This window comes from Mustela nigripes, chromosome 7, assembly GCF_022355385.1.
Source record: "Mustela nigripes isolate SB6536 chromosome 7, MUSNIG.SB6536, whole genome shotgun sequence".
Lineage (NCBI taxonomy): Eukaryota > Metazoa > Chordata > Mammalia > Carnivora > Mustelidae > Mustela > Mustela nigripes.
Window position 1 is genome coordinate 106,600,362 of NC_081563.1, and position 22,875 is coordinate 106,623,236.

General features: G+C 43.0%; 1 protein-coding gene across 3 annotated transcripts in view; it reads right to left on the reverse strand.

The window, feature by feature from the left end:
- Positions 1-22,875, reverse strand: part of PLCB1 (phospholipase C beta 1) — a 679,879-nt gene that overhangs the window by 152,396 nt on the left and 504,608 nt on the right. For all 3 annotated transcript variants that reach the window (XM_059406554.1, XM_059406556.1, XM_059406555.1), the window contains exons 11-14: positions 21,737-21,894; positions 11,035-11,117; positions 4,421-4,505; positions 2,737-2,914 (exon numbers count right to left, since the gene is read on the reverse strand). In XM_059406554.1, coding sequence (XP_059262537.1) covers positions 2,737-2,914; positions 4,421-4,505; positions 11,035-11,117; positions 21,737-21,894 — 504 coding nt within the window. The remainder of the gene's footprint in view (positions 1-2,736; positions 2,915-4,420; positions 4,506-11,034; positions 11,118-21,736; positions 21,895-22,875) is intronic.

A 22,875-nucleotide genomic window follows, 5' to 3' on the forward strand; every position in this document is an offset into this window, starting at 1 on the left:
AAGCAGTTTCAAGGTTTACCCCTGAAGAAATATCCATATTCATGACTGGAGTTTTGGGTGCAGAGGTGGGGTGGGGGGATCGTCTTCCTTAATCCTTTCCATGTTTGTGTCGCTCAGTGAGTTTGATTCAGTTGATGATGAAGTCTGACCAGGAGGCAACTGGCAGCGTGCCTGCGGAGGGTTGGAGACATGGCCATGTCCTCTTCCTGCACTCCCCGTCTTCCCCTTCTCCCTCTGACAGACGTGACTGGCAGGACCACAGAATTCCAATAGTCACAGTCAGTCGCGGAAATATTCCGGGCACACGGGGCTCTGATCACAAACCAGGAACCTCATCACATCCTTGGAGAGAGATGTTTCAGCAAAGCGGGACGTGGCAGGTGGCACCACGACCCCCCCACCTGGCCTTGTGTCCCCTCCTCACATCCTTGCATATGCCTGTTCTGGAACTCAGGCCTCCTCTTGGCCTGACAGCATCCCTGCTTTGGGAAGGAACACAGTAGGAATATCTCACAGCTGTCTCTCCCCCTCCTGAACCCTTTTTCCTAGTCTCCACACATTATTACATGGTTTCATACCAATTCCCAGACTCCTTGCAAGCAAAGAATAAAGGACCAGTGTAGGAGAGTTCACTGAACTTTCTAAAAATAACGCATCTGGCGACTTGCACACATGCTCTCTGATACAATATCTAACAACCCTCTCATGGGAAATTGATTTTCTCATTAGCCGTGCAAGCTTGAAACATAAGAAATAAGCCTTGCAAATAAGGGTAGCTTGAATCTCGGGGCTGCAAAGAAATGTGAAGCCACCAGTCCACTTCCGCTGATGCCAAGGACATGTGTGGCTTAGCTCCCGAGTTCCATGGCAGGAGTGGAGGGGTGGGGGCGGGGGAGAGGGGGGAGGGCAGGGTTGCTCTTTTTAAATGCATCTAAAAGGTTGATTCTACATGCTTGCCTGGAAGCTCCTGTCTTTACCAGTCCTGCCTGGCAGACGCCGCACTAACTGGCTTCCCTCCTTTGAGAATCCAAGACAGGGCCTTCCTACCTGTCCTAAATCAAAATGGCTGGATTTATGGTCCACAGCCAACTCATGAACCTTTGGATTAGCAAATCTCCCAATAAGTTTCAATGCTCTTATTCATGGGGATTTCGTTGTGGGAAAAAATAGGAGTTCAGTCATTAAAATACGCCTTTCGTGTGAAAAAATAACCGCTAAGCAGCTAGACACAGCACAGTTTACTGGACTGGACTGAAGGCAGTAATGAATAATCTAGAAGCTCTTGGTGTCCAACACCATCCCAGGGCTTTGGGGAGAGAGGCTGAAAGAAAGGGGCAATATATATATTTTTTAAAGATTTTACTTTTAAGTCCTCTCTTACACCCAACACAGCCCTCAGACTCACCACCCTGAGATCAAGAGTAGCACATTCTGCCAACTGAGCCAGCCAGAGTGACCCTAAAAGGGCAATATTTTTACAGAAGGTGCTTTTCTTTTCCATTAGCTGGAATCTGGAGTTCCTCTTCCAAGCCCTATGGATTTAATGTACAAAATTTTGGTGAAAAATAAGAAGAAATCACATAAGTCGTCGGAAGGAAGTGGCAAAAAGAAGCTCTCAGAACAAGCCTCCAACACGTACAGTGACTCCTCCAGCATGTTCGAGCCCTCGTCTCCCGGAGCCGGTGAGGGATTGGCGGGTTCTTGTTCCCTATTATGCATGGCTTTCAGAATGGCTGCCCTAACTTAACTTCGAAGGACTTTGAACATTCCTATTTGGACACTCTTTAAAACTGTTGGATTTCTATTTCTGCTACCAACTGGGTGGCTTCGAGCTATCTGCAAAGTCCCTCTCACCATATAGTCATGGGACACAGGACATAGTCCCAGGACGTGGTCATTTGGGGGAGCCATGATTCTGCCGAGCACACTGGCCAAATAATCTTCCAAGTGACCACATGATTTTAAGCTTCTCAAGGGCCATGATTCTTTAACATTCACTCGGCTCTGGGCACAAAGATGTTCACCAGATGTATTCTTATTGATGCTATGCTGAAGAGTTCTGGGTAATTCCACTTATCCATATTTTATAGATCTCTTTTAAAATGTAAAAAGGTAAACTTACTAGAATTATCTGTCAAAGCTCCTAGGCAATGCTTAATATCATTGATTTTCCTTTTAGATTTAAGTTGAAATATATATATATATATATATATATATATATATATATTTCAACTTAAATCTAAAAGGAAAATCAATGATATTAAGCATTGCCTAGGAGCTTTGACAGATAATTCTAGTAAGTTTACCTTTTTACATTTTAAAAGAGATCTATAAAATATGGATAAGTGGAATTACCCAGAACTCTTCAGCATAGCATCAATAAGAATACATCTGGTGAACATCTTTGTGCCCAGAGCCGAGTGAATGTTAAAGAATCATGGCCCTTGAGAAGCTTAAAATCATGTGGTCACTTGGAAGATTATTTGGCCAGTGTGCTCGGCAGAATCATGGCTCCCCCAAATGACCACGTCCTGGGACTATGTCCTGTGTCCCATGACTATATGGTGAGAGGGACTTTGCAGATAGCTCGAAGCCACCCAGTTGGTAGCAGAAATAGAAATCCAACAGTTTTAAAGAGTGTCCAAATAGGAATGTTCAAAGTCCTTCGAAGTTAAGTTAGGGCAGCCATTCTGAAAGCCATGCATAATAGGGAACAAGAACCCGCCAATCCCTCACCGGCTCCGGGAGACGAGGGCTCGAACATGCTGGAGGAGTCACTGTACGTGTTGGAGGCTTGTTCTGAGAGCTTCTTTTTGCCACTTCCTTCCGACGACTTATGTGATTTCTTCTTATTTTTCACCAAAATTTTGTACATTAAATCCATAGGGCTTGGAAGAGGAACTCCAGATTCCAGCTAATGGAAAAGAAAAGCACCTTCTGTAAAAATATTGCCCTTTTAGGGTCACTCTGGCTGGCTCAGTTGGCAGAATGTGCTACTCTTGATCTCAGGGTGGTGAGTCTGAGGGCTGTGTTGGGTGTAAGAGAGGACTTAAAAGTAAAATCTTTAAAAAATATATATATTGCCCCTTTCTTTCAGCCTCTCTCCCCAAAGCCCTGGGATGGTGTTGGACACCAAGAGCTTCTAGATTATTCATTACTGCCTTCAGTCCAGTCCAGTAAACTGTGCTGTGTCTAGCTGCTTAGCGGTTATTTTTTCACACGAAAGGCGTATTTTAATGACTGAACTCCTATTTTTTCCCACAACGAAATCCCCATGAATAAGAGCATTGAAACTTATTGGGAGATTTGCTAATCCAAAGGTTCATGAGTTGGCTGTGGACCATAAATCCAGCCATTTTGATTTAGGACAGGTAGGAAGGCCCTGTCTTGGATTCTCAAAGGAGGGAAGCCAGTTAGTGCGGCGTCTGCCAGGCAGGACTGGTAAAGACAGGAGCTTCCAGGCAAGCATGTAGAATCAACCTTTTAGATGCATTTAAAAAGAGCAACCCTGCCCTCCCCCCTCTCCCCCGCCCCCACCCCTCCACTCCTGCCATGGAACTCGGGAGCTAAGCCACACATGTCCTTGGCATCAGCGGAAGTGGACTGGTGGCTTCACATTTCTTTGCAGCCCCGAGATTCAAGCTACCCTTATTTGCAAGGCTTATTTCTTATGTTTCAAGCTTGCACGGCTAATGAGAAAATCAATTTCCCATGAGAGGGTTGTTAGATATTGTATCAGAGAGCATGTGTGCAAGTCGCCAGATGCGTTATTTTTAGAAAGTTCAGTGAACTCTCCTACACTGGTCCTTTATTCTTTGCTTGCAAGGAGTCTGGGAATTGGTATGAAACCATGTAATAATGTGTGGAGACTAGGAAAAAGGGTTCAGGAGGGGGAGAGACAGCTGTGAGATATTCCTACTGTGTTCCTTCCCAAAGCAGGGATGCTGTCAGGCCAAGAGGAGGCCTGAGTTCCAGAACAGGCATATGCAAGGATGTGAGGAGGGGACACAAGGCCAGGTGGGGGGGTCGTGGTGCCACCTGCCACGTCCCGCTTTGCTGAAACATCTCTCTCCAAGGATGTGATGAGGTTCCTGGTTTGTGATCAGAGCCCCGTGTGCCCGGAATATTTCCGCGACTGACTGTGACTATTGGAATTCTGTGGTCCTGCCAGTCACGTCTGTCAGAGGGAGAAGGGGAAGACGGGGAGTGCAGGAAGAGGACATGGCCATGTCTCCAACCCTCCGCAGGCACGCTGCCAGTTGCCTCCTGGTCAGACTTCATCATCAACTGAATCAAACTCACTGAGCGACACAAACATGGAAAGGATTAAGGAAGACGATCCCCCCACCCCACCTCTGCACCCAAAACTCCAGTCATGAATATGGATATTTCTTCAGGGGTAAACCTTGAAACTGCTTACTGGGTATTTTTCCAGTGGTTCCATGAGAAGAGCATCTCCAAAGATCAGTCGGCAATACTCCGCCATCTTGGCTTGCTGCTTTGGGCTAAGGGGAATGAGAGAGAAAAAAGCAAATGAGGAGGATTATTTCAGGAGTTTGGTCAGGATTCCTACATACTATTAATTATAGAAAGAGGTGATTCCCCCATCTTACCCTTCAGGATTAGTATTTATCATTCTAAACCCCTAGTTTATTATTCTGACTTCTGCGAATTTGATTACCACATGGAAGGTAGACACTAAGGCTATTCCCAAGGCTGGCCTCCACAGACACAGATGGGGAGCATAGCAGGTCATTTGCCAGTCCCTGGGTTCTGGAATGTCTCAGGATTATGGACTCAGTCCCTGTTGTTCAATTTCCTGACTCTAAGTCAGTTGTAAGACTCTGGGGGCAGAACTTATCCAGGACTCCCGGTGAACAATCAGTAGAGATTTGTCTAACCTGCAGAAAGCTAGGCTGCGGAGGAGTGTTTTTAAGGAGGTGAGAGAGGAGAGGAGAGGGAGGAAGGGAGAGGGAGAGAGAAAGACACACACACGCACACACACACACACATACACACACACAGGCATAGAATCTCAAAACACAGAAAGGTGGTCCGGCGGGAGTGTGTCTACTTGGGAGGGGATCCTGGAGGAAAGATAAAAGCAGCAGGTGTGTTAGGGAAAGGTGTCCGCACCTCTTACGTGCACCATAGGGCAGGAGAGCTGGTTGGTGTCAGCCTGCCTATGGATCAGAAGGAATCTGGTCTGACAGACAAAGCCTGGAACTGCCGGTTTTTCTGAGATGAGCTCCAGGCTCTCAACCACTCTGGATCTATAAAATGAGGATAATAACTGTTCTTGGAAAAGGACAGAAGGTGCCAAGATAAAGTGGAGTAATGGTTGCAAATGCCTTTGACCTGTTCAAAGAGTGGGGCAGATGTAAGATGGTCCAGGGTTAGGACCGGCTCCCCTGGACGAGTGTGCGCTGGCTAACACAGAAACCCAGTCGATGCGCGGGAACATCGGCATCTTTCAATACTCCTGCTTCCTTTGACCTTTTAAAAAGCAATAACATTTTTTTTTCTTATTCATGTGGAATGTTAAATATCATTTTAAATGTATCCAATTCCATTGGGTTTTATGAACTGTGAGTGTGATCTACAGGCTGTCAAACTTGATTTCCAATAGTTGTCTCTGCCTGCTGTAATGTGAATACATTTTTAGCAGAAGTGGGGTTGTAGTAAGAATAAGTGATTGATAAAAAAACCTTCTTTACTACAATTCAAATCGATTATAAAATGTGATTCTTATTTTCTTTCTCTCTTCTGTAACTATTAAGCCTAGATCATGGATTGGTCCCCCCACCACTGCCCCTAGGAAGGGGTTGCTCTAGGGATTCAAATCATATTGCAACGATCCACAGGGAAACCCATTTTTTGTAGCCTTTTTAAAAGGATATAAATGCCTTTTTTAAAGGCATATATTTTGGGGGATCCAATGACTTCTCTGGGGTTCAGGTGGAAACCCGAAGTCACTGCTTTGTTGGAACTTCAGGGGGAGGCGAAGAAGAGATTCGAGCACTTGCAAAACCCTGCAGAATGACCTTCCGCCTTCTCGTTGTCCTTCCTTGACCCACAGGAGATTTTAATGTGTGGCTGATGCAGCCTTCAGATTCCTCCTCACCAGGATCAGGGAGAGGAGAGAACCTGCCACCCGGAGAACTGATCCTGAAAAACTTGGGGGTGGTTGTTTAAGGACAACTCAGTAGAAGTTGGAGAGCAAACAGAGAGGTAGCTGATCTGTCAGAACCGCCCTGGGCATCCTCTGTTCAGACACTGTTGCTCAAAAAACAGCCAGCTTGGGGGCTCAGATAAGCTGAACTGCAGTTGTGGCTGAGACAAGTCCACCTGTGTTCGGCCAACATGGTCCAGGCTGAATTGGAGAAATTGTCCAAATGCTTCATTTTACTTACACAGAAAGTTGCCACTCAGTGTCACAGAGCTTTGTGACTCCAAGTGTGGTCCGTGGACCAGTAGCATCAACAGTGCCTAGAGCTGGCCAGAAATGCAGATTCAAGGCTTCCAATGCAGATTCTGAGTCAGACTCTCCGGAAAAGCAGGGCGCAGGGGTCTTCACAAACCCTCTAGATGATTCTGACGCACGCTCAAGTTTGAGAACCGTTGTGATAGATTACAATAAGTCAGCAGGTGCTGAAGGAGATGACATTTTTCTTGAGTGTTGGAACTTGGGAGCCCCAGGTTCCTTTGATCAGAGACCTAGAGTAGAGAGTTTCACCCCAATTCCCTGCTTTCAGGATTTTGAGCGGAGCCATGTTCACACCAGTAGAGGGATTCTGACGTGATGGTCCCGGTGTCCCTAAGCAGGTGACTGGTAGAGGCCCCTGTCCCCAAACCAGGGCCTAAGAAGGATTTTGCTGGAGCAAAAATCTTGCCTAATTGCACTAAAGAATCACCTGGGCTGTTAGGGCTGCGGGCAGTAGGGCTGAGGGTGAGACCTTGATTCACTGAATTGGGAGAGGAACCCTGGAACCTGCATTCGGAACAATGCAGGCAGGCTGCTCTGATGACGGAGTAGTTAGTGGACCACAGGGTTTAACACAAGCTCTGACACTTCATCCAAATTACCTGGGGTCTTAAGAAAATGATAATTCCTAGGCAGCATCAGCCTGGGGCCTGAGATTCTGCATTTCTTCCTGTCTTTTCTCTTTCTCTCTCTCTCTGTTTTTTTTTTTTTTTTAAAGTAAACTCTATCCAAAATATGGGGTTCGAACTCATGACCCTGGGGTCAAGTGTCACAGGCTCTATCGACCAGGCCAGCCAGATGACTCGACTCAGTGTTTCTACCAAGCTTGTCAATGAGGCAGGTGCTGCTGGGCCACGAATCGATCGAAGAAAAGGGACTTAATCGGATGTTTTCAAATTTGCCTCCAAATCAGCTGAGGCGAAGAGAACAAAGGGGAGTTTTCAAGAAAAGTAAAATGGGCTACTTGGTAATCAGGCTGTTCTACACACACACACACACACACACACACACACACAGCAGGCAGGGAACCGAATCAGAGCAGAGAGAACAGCGTACAAAGTCGGAGGAAAACAAAGCAACTTTGTGGGTCAGAACTGCAGAAATGAAAGACATTCACACTGCCGTTAGCAAGGGAAAAAAAAAAAACCCATCCTTAGGCGCTCAGGGCATCCACATCAGCTACGGCAGAGACAAAATGACAGGAAATTCTCACAAATACGTTTTGAGCTTCAGGCCACAGTAGGCACATCTGGACTTAGTCACATACCCTTCAAGTAGAGGCTCCAGGCCCAGAGGCCAATTTTCCGACCAAGGACTGTGCCTCACAAAACGTGATGGTGTAAATCTTCCCCATTGCACTAAACCAACCTCCTTCTTCATAGAGGAGGAAGCTATAACCCCTGGAAATGAAGGACCTTGTCCCAAATCTCACATTATCTGTGGCTGAACCAGAGCTAGGGGTTACTTTCTTGACTTTGTGTAGAATGCTTTTAATGAAAATGCTAGCTCACAAATGAGATGAAGCATCAGAGTTGGCTAGGGCTTTTTTTTTTTTTTTTTTTTTTTTTTTTTAAAGATTTCAAAGTCTCATTTCTGTACATTCAAAATGGGGTATGGGAGTGAGGCTCAGGAATCTGCATTTTATGCGATTCTGACAGAGCACGGGGCGGGGCGGGGAGAAGAATGGGCTGCCAGCAGCTAATGTTAGATCTCCCTTTGCTGTTCGCACAGAGATGGGGAATTTCAAGTACTTGGAGGGGAAAACCAGAAAAATCCAGTGGATTTCTTCCTTTCTTCCAACGTGAGTTTGTTTTGGAGGTGCGGCTCGAGGAGCCTGAGACACACTTCTGAATCTGACATTTTGTAGACAGAGGACACGGGGGAATAAAATGGTCCACTAGAGAAGGCAGATAGGTGGCTGATTATTTCGGGGTGGGGGTGTTCTCCTGGTCACTGTGTTGCGAAGGATTCTGAGGTTTATTTCTGGGTTTAGTGGGAAAGAAGGCTGCGAGTGAAGATGTCTGCACCGGGTTCTGCAACAAGGTGAGCTGGCCCCCGAGTCAAACACGGGGTTTTACCAGCAAAGGCAAAAAGCTTATGAATTTTTTTCGGGTGTGTGATAATCCCCCCAGGAGAGGATTGAAGCTGAGCGATTTTGACATGCGAGGCTCAGGGATCCTAGAAACATAAAACAAACAGCTTTCCCCCACAGCAGACCTCACTACCTTACAATTTTACTGCATCTCCATGATTGGGGGTAGATATCTGGGCATCCTGGAAAAGCTGTTTTCCGGTTTTCTCTTGTGACTTATGAATTATTAAGAAACCTTTAAGAGCGAAATATCTCATTTTTAAACCAGGACGGACAGTATCACGGTACTGTCTTTTTTGCTCTTTTGTACAAGGCAAGGTTTGGTTTTCACGCCCTGTTTCGGCCCTCTGGGTGTTTGGTGTTGAAAACCACAAAAAACGTTCTGTGGTTAAGGATCACAAGCCACATAAAAGCAAACATTTACAGTTGCTTTGCGGAGGCTCTGGTTGTCTTAATTCGATTATTCTGAAGGCTTTGCTTAGGTGTGGGGATAGTGTTGGTGAAACCTGTGATTTCTGAAGCCAGACCAGCCAGATTTTGAATCCCAGCTCGGTCACCTTTTAGCTGCCTGGCTTTGAGTAAATTCCTCAGTCTCTTTGGGGCACAGTTTCATCATCTGCAAAACAGGGATTATCATAATAATATTTATTCTTAGGAGTCCCCAGGTTTCTGTTTACATGACCTTACACCTGTAAGGCTACTTACACCTGTAAGGTTACATGGCCTTCCACCAGTGTGCTGCTTGGCACATGATATAAACTCAATACATATTAGCTGTTACTATGTTTGTGGTGGTGGTTGTTGATACCTCTCTGATTCCCTTATAGGAAAGCTCAGTGAGCAGGCGGGAAACAACAGTGGAACTATAGCTTTCCGTTTAGTCTAATTTATATAGAGACATTTCTTGAAGACCATAAATGTGCTAGATTTAGAGATATTTCTCAAACAAGGACATCAACATGTCTGGGAACTACAATGCCTGAAAGAAAGGTGTTAAAGGACTGTTAAAGCCCAATCACAGACGGATAGGCAGAGATGGAAAAACACTCATGTGCAAGCCAGGGTGGTCACAGCAAATGAGGTATTAAATACAGGAACTCAAGAGACGCTCCCTTTAGTTCAAAGAGAGATAGCAATGAAACAGAATCAATTCTTCTCTCTGGAACTGCCCTCAGAAGTGTGAGAAAAACTATCTGCCAAATTATTAAATCATTCATTGGCTGTTTCCCAGTGCAACAGAACCATGAGCTGGTAAATGTAATATGGATTTCCTGAGGGCAAATTGGAAATACAGATAATTATAAAATTGGTTACTTGCAAACAAAGCCCTTCTCCATGATCACAATAACCGATGATCACATGTAAACACTTGGAAATTCCTCAGGCTGAAATTGGCTCATGAGGCAAAGTATTTCTTTCAAGATTTTAGTGAAATCTTAAGGAATAAGTAAATTGAAGCATGGGTTGCAAATTAGTTGGACAAAGGGAATCAATCAGTGGTCTGGGAAAGACTTCCAGTAAGAAGAAGGGTTAAAAAAAAAAAAACCAAAACCAAAACCAACCAACCAACCAACCAACCAAACAAACAAACAAACAAAAAAACCCTTGAGCCACATTAGCACAGGTGCTGTTGGCTTTTAGTTGAGAAATCTGGCTCGGATCATTGAAATGAAAGAGGGGCTATCACAAATATTCTTTTGAGTAATGGTGGTCACTACTCCGCCGTCTTCAGCCATTCATTCCATGGACTAGAATTCCAGTTTCTTGAATTTTGAGTCCATGGAGAGAAGATTCTTTCATTTTGAGGCACTTTAAACTGGGTAACTATAGGGTAAACTAATGCCTGTATTTTAGATGTAAATGCATCTTACCCTGGCATTTTGTGATAAAATGAATATAAAAGAGTTAGGTCAAAGTATCTTTTCTTTGCGTGGCTCAGCGATAAGTGCAGGCTATTTTTGTGAAATAGGACCATATTTACAAAGAGTAACAAACAAGAGCAATCAATGGGAAGAGGAGGTGGTCTGGGTTCTGTGTAAACCCAGACAGTAGGACAGAATTCAGAACTTTCCCTCCACCAGCTTCAGAGTGCTCGGAACTGGCCATTTTTGTGCGGCAAAACGGACTACAAATTTGCATGCAATAGAGGGGCTACTGAAGGAGGATTATAAAAGTGTCCCCCTGGAAGAGAGATACAGTATTATTCCACAACGTTGCAAAAAGAAGAGTCCTTCATTTTAAAATCCTGTGGCCTGTAACTAGGTTCCTGTGGATTATTGAAATGTTAATGAGGTTTAAGGGAGTGAATACCAATATATGGTGATGAAAACATGATATTTAAGACAACATCAATGAGGAACACCATTAATAATGTCAAGTAATCTTAAATTGGTGCACAATTATTAAACATACCCATTTCAGGGAAAAAGACTCCCTAGTGAACATGCGGAATACTTACGAATCTACGTGGTTCTCAAATGAAAGCAGAATTGGAAAAGGTGACGTCTTAAATGCACACTCAGCAATTGCTTCTATCACTTCCTAAAAACGAGAACACGCATATATTCAATACACCAGAATTCTAACATGTAGATATGTTTCCCTTTGGGGTTACACCCATTAACGTGGTTGGTTGTTTCATTCATAGAATTGTAGGGAAAGACCTGAGGTGGCCTGAAGGGGTTGTGCAAGCTGCTGGTCTGTACATTTCCTTATTCTTTCCTTCTCTTTTCTTTTTTTAAGATTTATTTATTTTAGAGAGGGCGAGCATGGGCCGGGGTGGAGGGAAAGGAGGAGAGAGAAAGAGAAGCCGACTCTTGCTGAGGGCAGAGCCCGATGAAGGACTGATCTCAGGACCCTGAAATCGTGACCTGAGGGGAAATCAAGAGTCAGTCACTGAGCCACGCAGATGCCCCTAAATTTTCTGATTCTTGACTTAACAAAGTAGAAAGAAAGAAGACTGGTTTGGTGGAGAGGGAAAGACAATCATTCTTCTTCTATTTGCTACATATATATAAAAGAAGAAATCTAATCACATTAGAAAAAATTTGGATGAGACAAAGCATACATTTTCACTCATACATTCAGCCTTTGAATGAAACCACTGTTGATATGTGGTTGTATTTACTTCTAGTTTGTTCTTCTTTTATTTCTACAACTTGGTTTTCATTATAGTAAATGCTCATATTTTTTGGAACATTGTAATTGAGATGTAACCTTACTGAGATACAATGTGACCATTTAAATTGCACCATTGGACCATGCTTAGCATATTCAGAGCCGTGCAACCATCATCCCAATCTAAATTAGGACATTTTCATCACCCCCAGAAGAAACCATGTACCCGCTAGCAGCCACTTTCCATTTCCCCTTCCCCATGCCTCTCCCATGAACCCTGCCCAAGGCAACCACTAATCTACTTTCTGTCTCCGTAGATATGCCTATCCTAAACATTTCCTATAAATGGAATCATATGGCCAGTGGCCTTTTATGTTCCAGCACCATTTTTATTTAACATGCCTTTGAGTTTCAGCCATGTTGTAACTTGCATTAGTACTTCATTCCTCATTCTGTATCTTTAAAGAATGTGTACGTCATAGGCTTTAATAGCTGTATAAAATTCTAAGGAGCAGTTGTATTATAATTGATTTAACCCGAACCCAACTGTTGGACAGACATATTTAAAGAGCTATCATCGAGACAGTTCTACAAAGAACATCTCCATTTTTTTCCTCCAGTATTTTGAATTACTTTCCGGGAATGAATTCTCAGAAGGGAAATTATTGAATTAGAGAAAGTGAATACTTTTTTATAGTCTCTTGCATTTCTCTAAATTATTTTTCATCTTTGATCACCTAAAGTAATATAAGTCCAACCAGCTTTGGGTGCCAGGTTTTCAATAGTTTTCCTTATTGAACTGGTGTACTCATATGTTTGGTTTTTAGTTTTGTTTATTCTTTTCAAGTAGGGATTTCTACTTTCATTCCTTCTGCCTGGGACTTTTCCACTATCTTCTCTATCTTCCTTAAACAATGCATTGCTTTCTTTATATCTATGTGAGAAAGCTATTTCCCCCGGCCCCAGAGTATAAATAAGGCTTTCTAATTCTGTACTACATTTGCATATATCCTCTGAGAAGGATTTGCCTGCACAGAGCAAAAGATCCACTCTGTTTCTTAGAAGTGAATTCACAGATTGCCTTTCATGCATTATCAGTTTAACTTTTATGATAGTTGATGCCATCAAAAATAAATGTACTCTAAATAGCAAGCAATACCAAGACTTGAAATTCTTGATTTATTTGAGGACAAGCTTCAGATTCAAATGGGCATGTGTTTGAATCCTAACTTCCTAGCTTTACAAACTGTGTGACCTTGGAAGAAATCACTCAGTGCTTCTGGGCATTGGCTTGCTGTTGTGTAAAGTGAGGGTGACAAGCCTCCTTCCACAAGCCTGTTGTGAGGACCCAGGGAGAAAAAGTAAAGGATCCATCCATCTCATGATGAAATAGATTCTTAAATCAACTCAGGTTTCTTCCCGTGCTGGTGCCTCCCTCCCCACTCACCTTAAACCTTCCCTCTTAGACTCTTACTAATACAAACAAGAGCTACCATTAAATGAGCAGTCCAGACACCTATTTTAACTCATGCTATAAACATTCTCTAAGGAAAACATTATCCACCAGCCCAAATTATAAAATGGAGGCTCAGAGATATCAACCAATTTGCCCAAGGTCACAAAGAGAAGAATCCAAGAAACTCTAGGGAAATTTACCTGACTCTAGAGTTCATGATCTTAACCTCTGCAGTAACAGTCAGGCAGCTATTGACCTTAACCACCAAAGATCAAAGCCCTCAAAATAACTGCAAATAGATATCACACAGAAAGTGGTATTAGGTGTGAATAAAAAGGAACTGGATTTTATTGATTTCATGTATTTGGCCCTATTGTAGCCACTAAATGCAAAACACATTAAAGCCATTCTTGACTTCTTCTCTCGTATCTTTTGATCGTCAGCAATCTAGCCCCAAATTTATCCAAAATAAAACATCTCAGCATGTCTACCTGTAACATCCTGACCCCAAAACCTGTATAGTAACTGCTTTTGTAGATGTCATCATTGTTTCCACATACTCACCACCCCTTCCTGTGCAATCTGTTGACAACTGACATGGCCATGTCCTTTGTTTGGGCCATTGAAATGAGTGTGAAAATGACATACTGATCCCAGAGTCTTTAAGAACCACCCTGTGATTCTTTTTTTTTTTTTTTTTTTAAGTTTTTTTTGAAGATTTTACTTGTTTATTTGACAGAGACCCAGCAACTTGATCCCAGGACCCTTGGATCATGACACGAGTTGAAGGCAGCCACTTAACCGACTGAGCCACCTAGGCACCCCTGCTCCCCCTCCCTCATGATGTGATTCTGTCATTTCTCTTTCCCCTCTGCCATGAGCCCAGTGACATTCCAGATTGGGCTGTTCATCCCATATGCGATATAGACAGTATCAATCAAAGCAACAGCTAACATCTAATCTGAATGAGAAATAATTATTTATGACTCTAAACCTCTGAGATTCTGGGCAGGGGTAAGGGGCAGGGAGTGGTCCTGTTACTGTGGCAAAACCCAGCAGAGGCTTCTGCATTTCCCCTTAACATTACACACCACAGCCAGAGTGATTGCTCTTAAACATGAATCAGATGATTTCACTCTTTTAGAGTCAACCTTTCACTGGCCTTCCGTTTTGCTGAATGAAATCCAAATTCTTTATTAGCTCTGGCTATCTCTCTAAATTTGTCACCTTTTCCTTTCCCATCGCTCACCCAGATATAGTCTATTGATCTTTTCTTGCTTTTCCTCAAATGCGCCAAGCAGGATTTCATTTCTGTTCATCTCTTTCAGTTCTTTGTTCATCTTTGTTACTTCTGTTAGGAATTCTCTTACCTGAAAGCAAGACTCACTTTCTTAATTTTGGGGGTGGTGGTCTCTGCTTAAATGTCATGTTACCCAAGACTTTTTCCCACCACCCTACTGCAAAAGAACATCTTACCCCCCTTTTCCTTCAATACTTACTGATGTTGCCTTAAAGGGCATGTCTCCATGTGCCATATTGTGTGTTTATATTGGTCTATCTCTTTCCACTAGACTATAAGCTTCGTGGAGACAATTTTCCCCACGGCTCTGTCCCTAGGACTTATGAAGTGTTAAGGCATATCCTAGACATTCCGTAAAAAAAAAAAAGAAAAACAACTTTTAGAGGATTTTATTTACTTATTTGACAGACAGAGAGAGCACACAAGCAGGGGGAGTAACAGAGGAAGAGAGAGAAGCAGACTCCCTGCTAAGCTAAGAGCCAGATGCAGGGCTGGATCCCAGGGTGGTAGGATCATGACCTGAGCCTAAGACAGATGCCTGAGTGAGCAACCTAGGTGCCCAGATTCTCACTAAATATTTTCAAGTAAAGGAATGAACTGAACATTCTTAACAGAAGAGAAACATCATTTATCTAGTTGTATTCCACTTCAATTTTCTGTTGACCACTTCAGAGGTCAGCACACATTCTGCAAATGGCCAGAGAGTAAGTATTTTAGGCTTTAGGCTGTATGGTTTTTTTAGGGCAATTATTTGACTTTGCCTTTGTGCATGCAAAGAAACAGGTGATGGGCTAAATGTGGTGTGTGGAAGGTAGTCAGTCAAACCCTGGGCTAGTCTGATCAGTGGCTTAAGCAAAGCTTAAAACACGACAGTAACCACAGGCAAATGTTATTTTGTAACAAAGAAGTTTGAATATTGATTCCATACTCAATAGCCCAGTTAACTTTAATAATTTCATGGCCAAAATTTCCAATCAAGTTTGAGTGTTGCATTAAAGAAAAATCATTTTTTAATTTGAGAGAGAGCACAAGCAGGGGGAGCAGTAGGCAGAGGGAGAGGAAGAAGCAGGATCCTGACTAAGGGAGGAGCTCAATGCTGGGCTTGATCCCAGGACCCCAGGATAATGACCCAAGAGGAAGGCAGACACCCAACTGACTAATCCACCCAGGCTCCCCTAAAGAAATAAAACAAAACAAAACAAAACAAAACTCTCAAAGAATAGCATATAAAAGTGTAATTAGTCATTGATAACTTTTCTGATGATTGTTGTCTGTGGCTATTTGAGAATTCCTACAACTGCCTTTATTAGTGAAGGTTGACTGTAGACCTGCCCCATGAGCATTTGGGCCAATGACAGTCAGGCCTGAAAGTAAGTGAGAAAAGCACCCCCTCTCCCTTGAAAATGGGTATTCTGCTTCTAGTCAAAGGGCTCTCTTAAGCTCTGGCAAATGAAATATGAGTGTTTTTCTGGGCCCGCTCTCAGGTTTGTAGGGAGTTTGTACCTTCCTCTATCTTCCTATCTCCCTGCCTCTGGTTTTCTCTTCCCGCAGCTGGGATGTTGGTACAGCCTGAACAGCAGCTGTGCTCTGGGATTCCTGGACCTTCCTGGCTGTGTCCCCCACTACTCCCCTCTTCCTGCCTCTGGCATTCTGGTCTTCTGCACTTGACCTAGGACACCCTTCTTAGCTCCTACTGGGCCTCTAACCAAGGCTGGGCTGTGTTTAGCTTGGGCTCCGAGTTTCTTCCTAGAAACTTCCTAGAAACTAAGGCTTTGTGTGTGGAGGGCATCTACAGTCTCTACCGAGGCAGCCTTGAAATTGACTTAATTCAAATCCTTCTGCACCGTCCTGACTTCATAAATACTCTTTGCCTATGGAGTACTACAATCATTACATTTACAGAAACAAAGCTAAAGGGTGGTTTTAAAAATTTCAATATAGTATCAATAGCGAACATGTACAGAGCACTCATTGCATGCCAAATCTTGTTCTAAGCAATGTCTGGGTGTTAAGTAGGGTGTCTGAAAGCTTACAACAACCCTAGAAGGTAGGCACTATTATCATTTCCATTGTCCTCAGATCAAAGAGGCGAGGTCTGGTAAGGGAGTTTCTCCAGGCTCTTGCAGCCCGTCCCTGGGAGAGCTGGTATCAAAACCTTGGCCTTAGCTCCAGAAATGCATTCTTAACTTCTATGGTCTCTTTTTTCTTTTCCTCCCATCCTCTCGCCCTCCCACTGTCCATCTTTCCTACATCACCGTAACTTCAGCCGCTGGCTTAAGAAAGCTTTTTGAACCTTCAAAACCAACGAAAGCACTTACTAGAGTTCTTCTAATAACTGTAGTCGGGAGCAACCTGAAAAATTCAGAAGTTCTTCTATAGAACTTTTATTTTTAAATGGAGTAGGAATGTTTTGTATGGTGTGCATGATCACTGAGGATGAGAAAACCTGTTATAAGCTTTAAGTTTGGTTCTTACATCCAAGCTATCATTAGCAGACAGTAGATTAAAAGTACCTGACTGCTCAATTGCTCCTTATTAAGCCAAAACTGTTTTTCATGAACTTGTAACACTGGATTCAATAATCTATAAACCATATGGCTCAATCACTAACCTCCAGTGGGAAAAAATGCCCTTGAAATTCTTTAGCCCTCATGGATGATAGCAGGATGTATCTGGATATCCATTTTATGGGACCATCTACAGAGCTGTTAAATTGCATCCTAAATTATTTTCTCAGAGCTTTATTTTCAGAAATGCTCGATTTAACCACATACACAAATTTAATATATTTTCATCATCGATTTTATCACATTGCCCACTTATCCACCTTATACAATTGCTGGTAACAAAGGAGCTGCCCGAGGGGAGAAAAAGGAGATGGAGTGGGGCAGGGGTGGTGGTGTTCAGTGTGGGGGAGGAAGGAGTAGGAGCAGAGAGAATGAAGACCAAGTGGCGAATGACTATTTTGTAACCATCAGAAAGGCTAAGGCAGTGAGGCAAGAAAACAGAACAGCAGATATATGAGATAAATAATAAATAAATTCAGAGTGCAAAATAAAAAGTCCTCCATAAAGATGCTGAGTTACAGCATGTCTCCTTTCTCAGAACATAACCTTTTATTTTGGCCTGTAGAATAAACAGGCAGTAAATGCCCATAGGAACTTTCACTTTTGGGCATATGTTGCACAGAAGCTTTTCAGATTACATAGATGGAGAACAGATAAATGGCGTGACATAAAAATGATGAACTTTTGCAATCAGTTTATTTTGCTCTCGCAGTATGTGCTGTGGCTACAGAATACAGCCTAATTGCACCATGAAAGTCAGGTCCAAATATACAGGATAACCTAAAGCGGCAAACGTTCGGAGAATCTTTTCACTGCCCACCAGTATATCATACGTGGACTTTGATAGGTTAAAAAGGAGGGAAAAAAATTCATTTATCTGATAGACAGAGACAAGAAAGACTAAAATTAAAAGCTATGCTGTAATTTGTCTATTTGGTTGGGAATGGGAAGAGTCGTTAAAAGACACACACACATTTATTGAGCACCTACTATATGCCAGATTCTTTTCAAAGTGCTTGGGACAGATCAGGGAACAAAACAAAGATTTCTATCTTTGTGGTGCTTATGTGATGGTAGAAGACTAGAAGGAGACAGACAAAAACAAGAAATGTAGTAATGAAGTAAATGAAGCAGAGTGACAGGAGGTGATATATGCCATTTGGTAAATAGAAAAAACAAATTGCTGCTGGAGAGTGTATTGGGAGTTTGGGGCTGGGCGTACTAAATAGAGTGGTCATAGTAGACCTCTTTGAGAAGGTGGCATTTCGGAAAGACTTCAAAGAGGTAAGAGGTGAGCCATGCAGATACCTGGGGGAAGAACTTGCCAGACAGAGCCTCACAGTCTGTGCAAAGGCCATGAGATAGGACCTGCCTAGCATGGTCAAGGAGCAGCAGACCCAGGGCACCTGGGTGGCTCAGTCGGTTAAGCATCTGCCTTCGGCTCAGGTCATGAGCTCATGATTGAGCCCCACATCAGGCTCCCTGCTCTGCAGGGAGTTTGCTTCTCCCTCTCCCTTTGCCCCTCCCCACCGCTCATGCTTTCTCTGTCTCCCAAGTAAATGAATAAAATATTTAAAAAAATTAAAAAAAGGAATAGCAGAGTCCAGTTGAGTTGCAGACAAGTGAGTGAGGGGGAAGGGATGGGGAGGTGGATCACACAGGATCTTGTCCCCCATTTCTCTTACCCTTTCTTCCTAAGTCACATACTTAGTGGTTTCTGGAAAAGCAGACTCTGTGCTATTGACCATGAAAAGCAAGCTGGGGCTGTGTTGAGGCAAGGGAAGGGTCTAAGTGCAAAACGTAAAGAGACACTCCAGCTTGGGTGCCAACTCTGCATGTCCATGACATGGAGGGCAAATGCTTCCTCAAATTTTGCAAGTGAGGTGCCGCATTAAGCCTCACCCCAGTCCTAGCCTTGATGCAGAGAGTACCTACTCTTTGTCCACAAACCAGGCTGGCATTTTTACTATCCACAGCCATCCTAGCCTCGCCCCCTCCCCACCACCTACCCACATCTTTGCAAGAATAATCCATCCTGCAAATGCGCATTAACAAGAGGCATGGCTGGGCAAGCCAACCATCGAGGAGATGAGTTTCCTCCTCCCTTTACCCCCCCTACCCCCACCACTGTCAGGCAGAGAATGGAAGCAGTATTCTCAGCTAGATTTAGTCTTCTAGTATCTATATCTGTCCCCAGATGTGTGAATGTGGTGGAGAAGTTATGTTTCCCCAGCCCAGGAAGAGATGTCCAATCAGGCTGTGACTCTGAGACCAGAGATGTGATTAAGGAATGGCTTGATAGATGAGGGCACAGGAAGAATCCCTCTAAACTGACTTGGTGGCTGAGATCAAGAAGCTGATGCTCTACCTAAAAGAAATACGCCTTAGAATGTGCTTGGTATTTATCTCTCCAGCCAACGCCCTCCTTCATCCTACCCCAGAACTCAAAGAACCTTAAGGATTATTAATTTTCAAGAATATATAATTATGGGGCACTCTGGTGGCTCAGTAGGTTAAATGGTTGCCTTCGGCTCAGGTCATGATCTCCAGGTCCTGAGATCGAGCCCTGTGTCAGGCTTCCTGCTCAGTAGGGAGTCTGCTTCTATCTCTCCGTCTCTCTCTCTCCTTCTGCTTGTTCTCTCTCTCTCTCACACAGATAAATAAAATCTTAAAAAAAAAAAAAAAAAAGAATACACAATTACTCCCCATGGTCTCCAAGGGGACCATGAGCAGGGGGTGGAAGGGCCCTCCTGGTACTGGGTCAATTCACAAGGTCATTAGAGCAGTAATGGCTCCATCAGAATGTGGTGTCCCCTTCCCAGAATTATCTACATACATCAACAGCCAGATGAGCCCAAATTGCATGCACTCCACATCAGGAGTGTCCTACCTTTTTTTAAAGAGCCCAGTGAGTTCAGGGGTTGATATTTTAGAGAGCTGACAAAGGACAATGGCAAGAGCTGGGAGAATGGGGGACTATGGAAATGAAATAAAAACCTATTGATTTTTCCATTAAAGAAAACCAAAAGAACTTGAGTGTTCCCTTTCAGGAGCAGAGGTAAATGTAAAGATTTGATCAGGATGAAGGTCACCTTCGTACTAAACTTTATCTTAAAATTTAGTGAAGGGTGCTATGTGTCTCTAATTACTGGGCTGTAGCCCAAGTTTAAGAAATCATGAAAAGTCAAATTCCCTAAACACAACATAGTGAACAGATTTTAAGGTGCTAATGGTATCACTTCTGAACACATTTTTATTACTGTCAAATATAGTACCTTTGATCAGGAAATCTATTCATCTCAAGTGAAATCTGGTTGTCCCTTGACAATCCTGCTTCTCTTTTGCTGCTCTCGCAAGTGATGTTGTTTATTTTCTCACATCCCAGGTGCCTTGGGGCCAAACACTGGGAAGTGGGGTTTTTTTTTTTGCTCCCAATGTTACTTTAGAGTGCCTAGTTCTCATGAGGCACTCCAACCAGCTTTTACCACTTCCTCTCTCGTGCCATTTATTGAGCTTCCCCTCATTCAGCAAAGACTTAGGAAAGTATCTTACTTCTTCATCCAAAGATTTGTCACCAATCTTGGGGACATTAATGTATAATTCCTCCAATATCCTCTCAGCACTCTGACCACCCCATTTTCAATGGCTTTGTTCCCCCCCACCCTCCTTACCTTAGCTATCCACACACTTGGACTATTTTCTTGGTTGCTTAGGGCAAGAGTTAGTGACCCAGAGCCAGTTCTGTCTTGAGACCCAGCTAACACAGGTAATAGGGGTCATGCCTCGGAATTTGTGCTCTACAGGTTGTCCTCTGGCCCTTCCTTTCTAGTTTACTTCCAAAGAGGTGAGAAGCCTGAGTCAGTAAAAAAGCACATTTCTTCTATAGCCCATATATTCTCTTTCCAGATTGTTCTCTGGGTACCTAGAGTCCCAGAATTCCCCCACCCAAATTATTCCAAGCTCCTGGGGATGGCTCTTTTCAGGGGATGTGAACATAACTTGGTTATTCCAGCTTCTGTGTCCATATACATGAATATTAGGCCCTTTATGATGTAGGATGGAGCCTGGTGTGGAAAAAGAAGGGAGCTGACCAAACATACACTCATCCTGGCTAATAAAGATGGCTGAAGTTCCTTATCAATTACAGCTTTAATCTTACCTCCTAGATAGGATTTATTAAGGTAACCAATCACAGGATTAGTTCTGCTTATTGGTTCTACCCAATCTATAGCTTAACCTTACTTTCTTGAACCCTCACCCAAATCACCTAATATAAGTCCAAATCCTGTAAGTCCTCTCTAAGGCACTTCTCCTGAGATGCCACAATTCCCCATGATATAATGCTAATTACCCAATAATACACTACTAAATTTTAGCCTCTGACTGCAAAGATGATTAGTAGCCTATGGACTTAATTATAACCATTGGTACTTTCAACCTTAGGAAGCTTTACCCAAAAGGGTTCAGGTTTCCCTAGTTGCTTCTTCTTCTTCTTCTCTTTAAGATTTTATTTATTTATTTGACAGACAGAGAAGTAGGCAGAGAGGCAGGCAGAGAGAGAGGAAGGGAAGCAGTCTCCCCGCTGAACAGAGAGCCTGATGCAGGGCTCAATTCCAGGACCCTGGGATCATGACCTGAGTTGAAGGCAGATGCTTTAACCCAAGAGCCACCCAGGTGCCCCTCTCTAGTTTCTTCTATCAGCAATATTTATTCACTCTACCTTGAAGGATATTTCGGTTGTCATGGTAAACCCGTGGGTGATGACTGGTTCCTCTTCAGCAGTCCGTCCCTTCCAGCAGTCCAACTCCACACAGCGACAACCAGACAGAAGCACTTGGCGATACATCTCGACAGAGGAGTTTCCAGCCAACTGGCCAGCTGTAAAAGCACCAACAAAATGATCCTTAGAATCCTACAAAGCAAGGAAGACATGGAGGGCTTCCTAGAAAACCTTTCTAACAATGGGAAAACAAAGAGCTGAAGAGCTTGTGTAGCTGTTCTCAACCTTCTGGTTCAACATACCAGACGTTAGTGGCATAATCCCACAGGTAATTGTGGCTCCCTAGCAGCAGTTTCAGGGAAGAGAGAATAGAAGGAAAAGAACATTGTAACAGTAACAAGAGCTCATGTTTCCTAACTGCTTACCATGTGCCAATTATAGTTCTGACTTTACATGTATTACTACATTTAATCTTCATAAAAACCTCTCTTGTGTAACTACCTTCATTTTTTAAATATTTATTTTCAGAGAATGAAAATGGCAAAGAGCACTTTGTGGGCCCAAGTTTCCAAAGCTGGTAAATGGAAGATCTAAGATTAAAACTCAAAACTCAGTCTTTTAATCTGGATCTTTAAGGTTATTCTGTTTTAAATGAACACTTATCCCATGTTTGTCCAAGGAACAAATGCTTAGAAGAGTTGAACATTTTCTTTTCAAAAGTGGAATACATTTTTAGGAATAAACTTAAATGTAACGAAAAAACTGTAAAACATATTCTTTAATAATTATAAAGCAGTGCCAAAAAAATTAAAGGAGACCTAAATAAATGGAAAGACAACCCATGTTCATGGAACATAAGACTTAACATTGCTAAGATGTACTGCTGCCCAAATTTATTTACAAATTAAATTCCTATAGAAATCCTAGATGGATTTTTTTATATAAATCAACAAGCTGAACCTAAAATTCCTACGGAAATGTAAAGGACTCCAAGGGCCAAAACAACCTTGAAAAATAAGAATAAAGTTGGAGGACGTACATTTCCCAATATCAAAACTTAACTACAAAACTACAAAACAGTGTGTTACTGGCATAAGGACATATAGATCAATGGAATAGAACTGAGGGTATAGAAATAA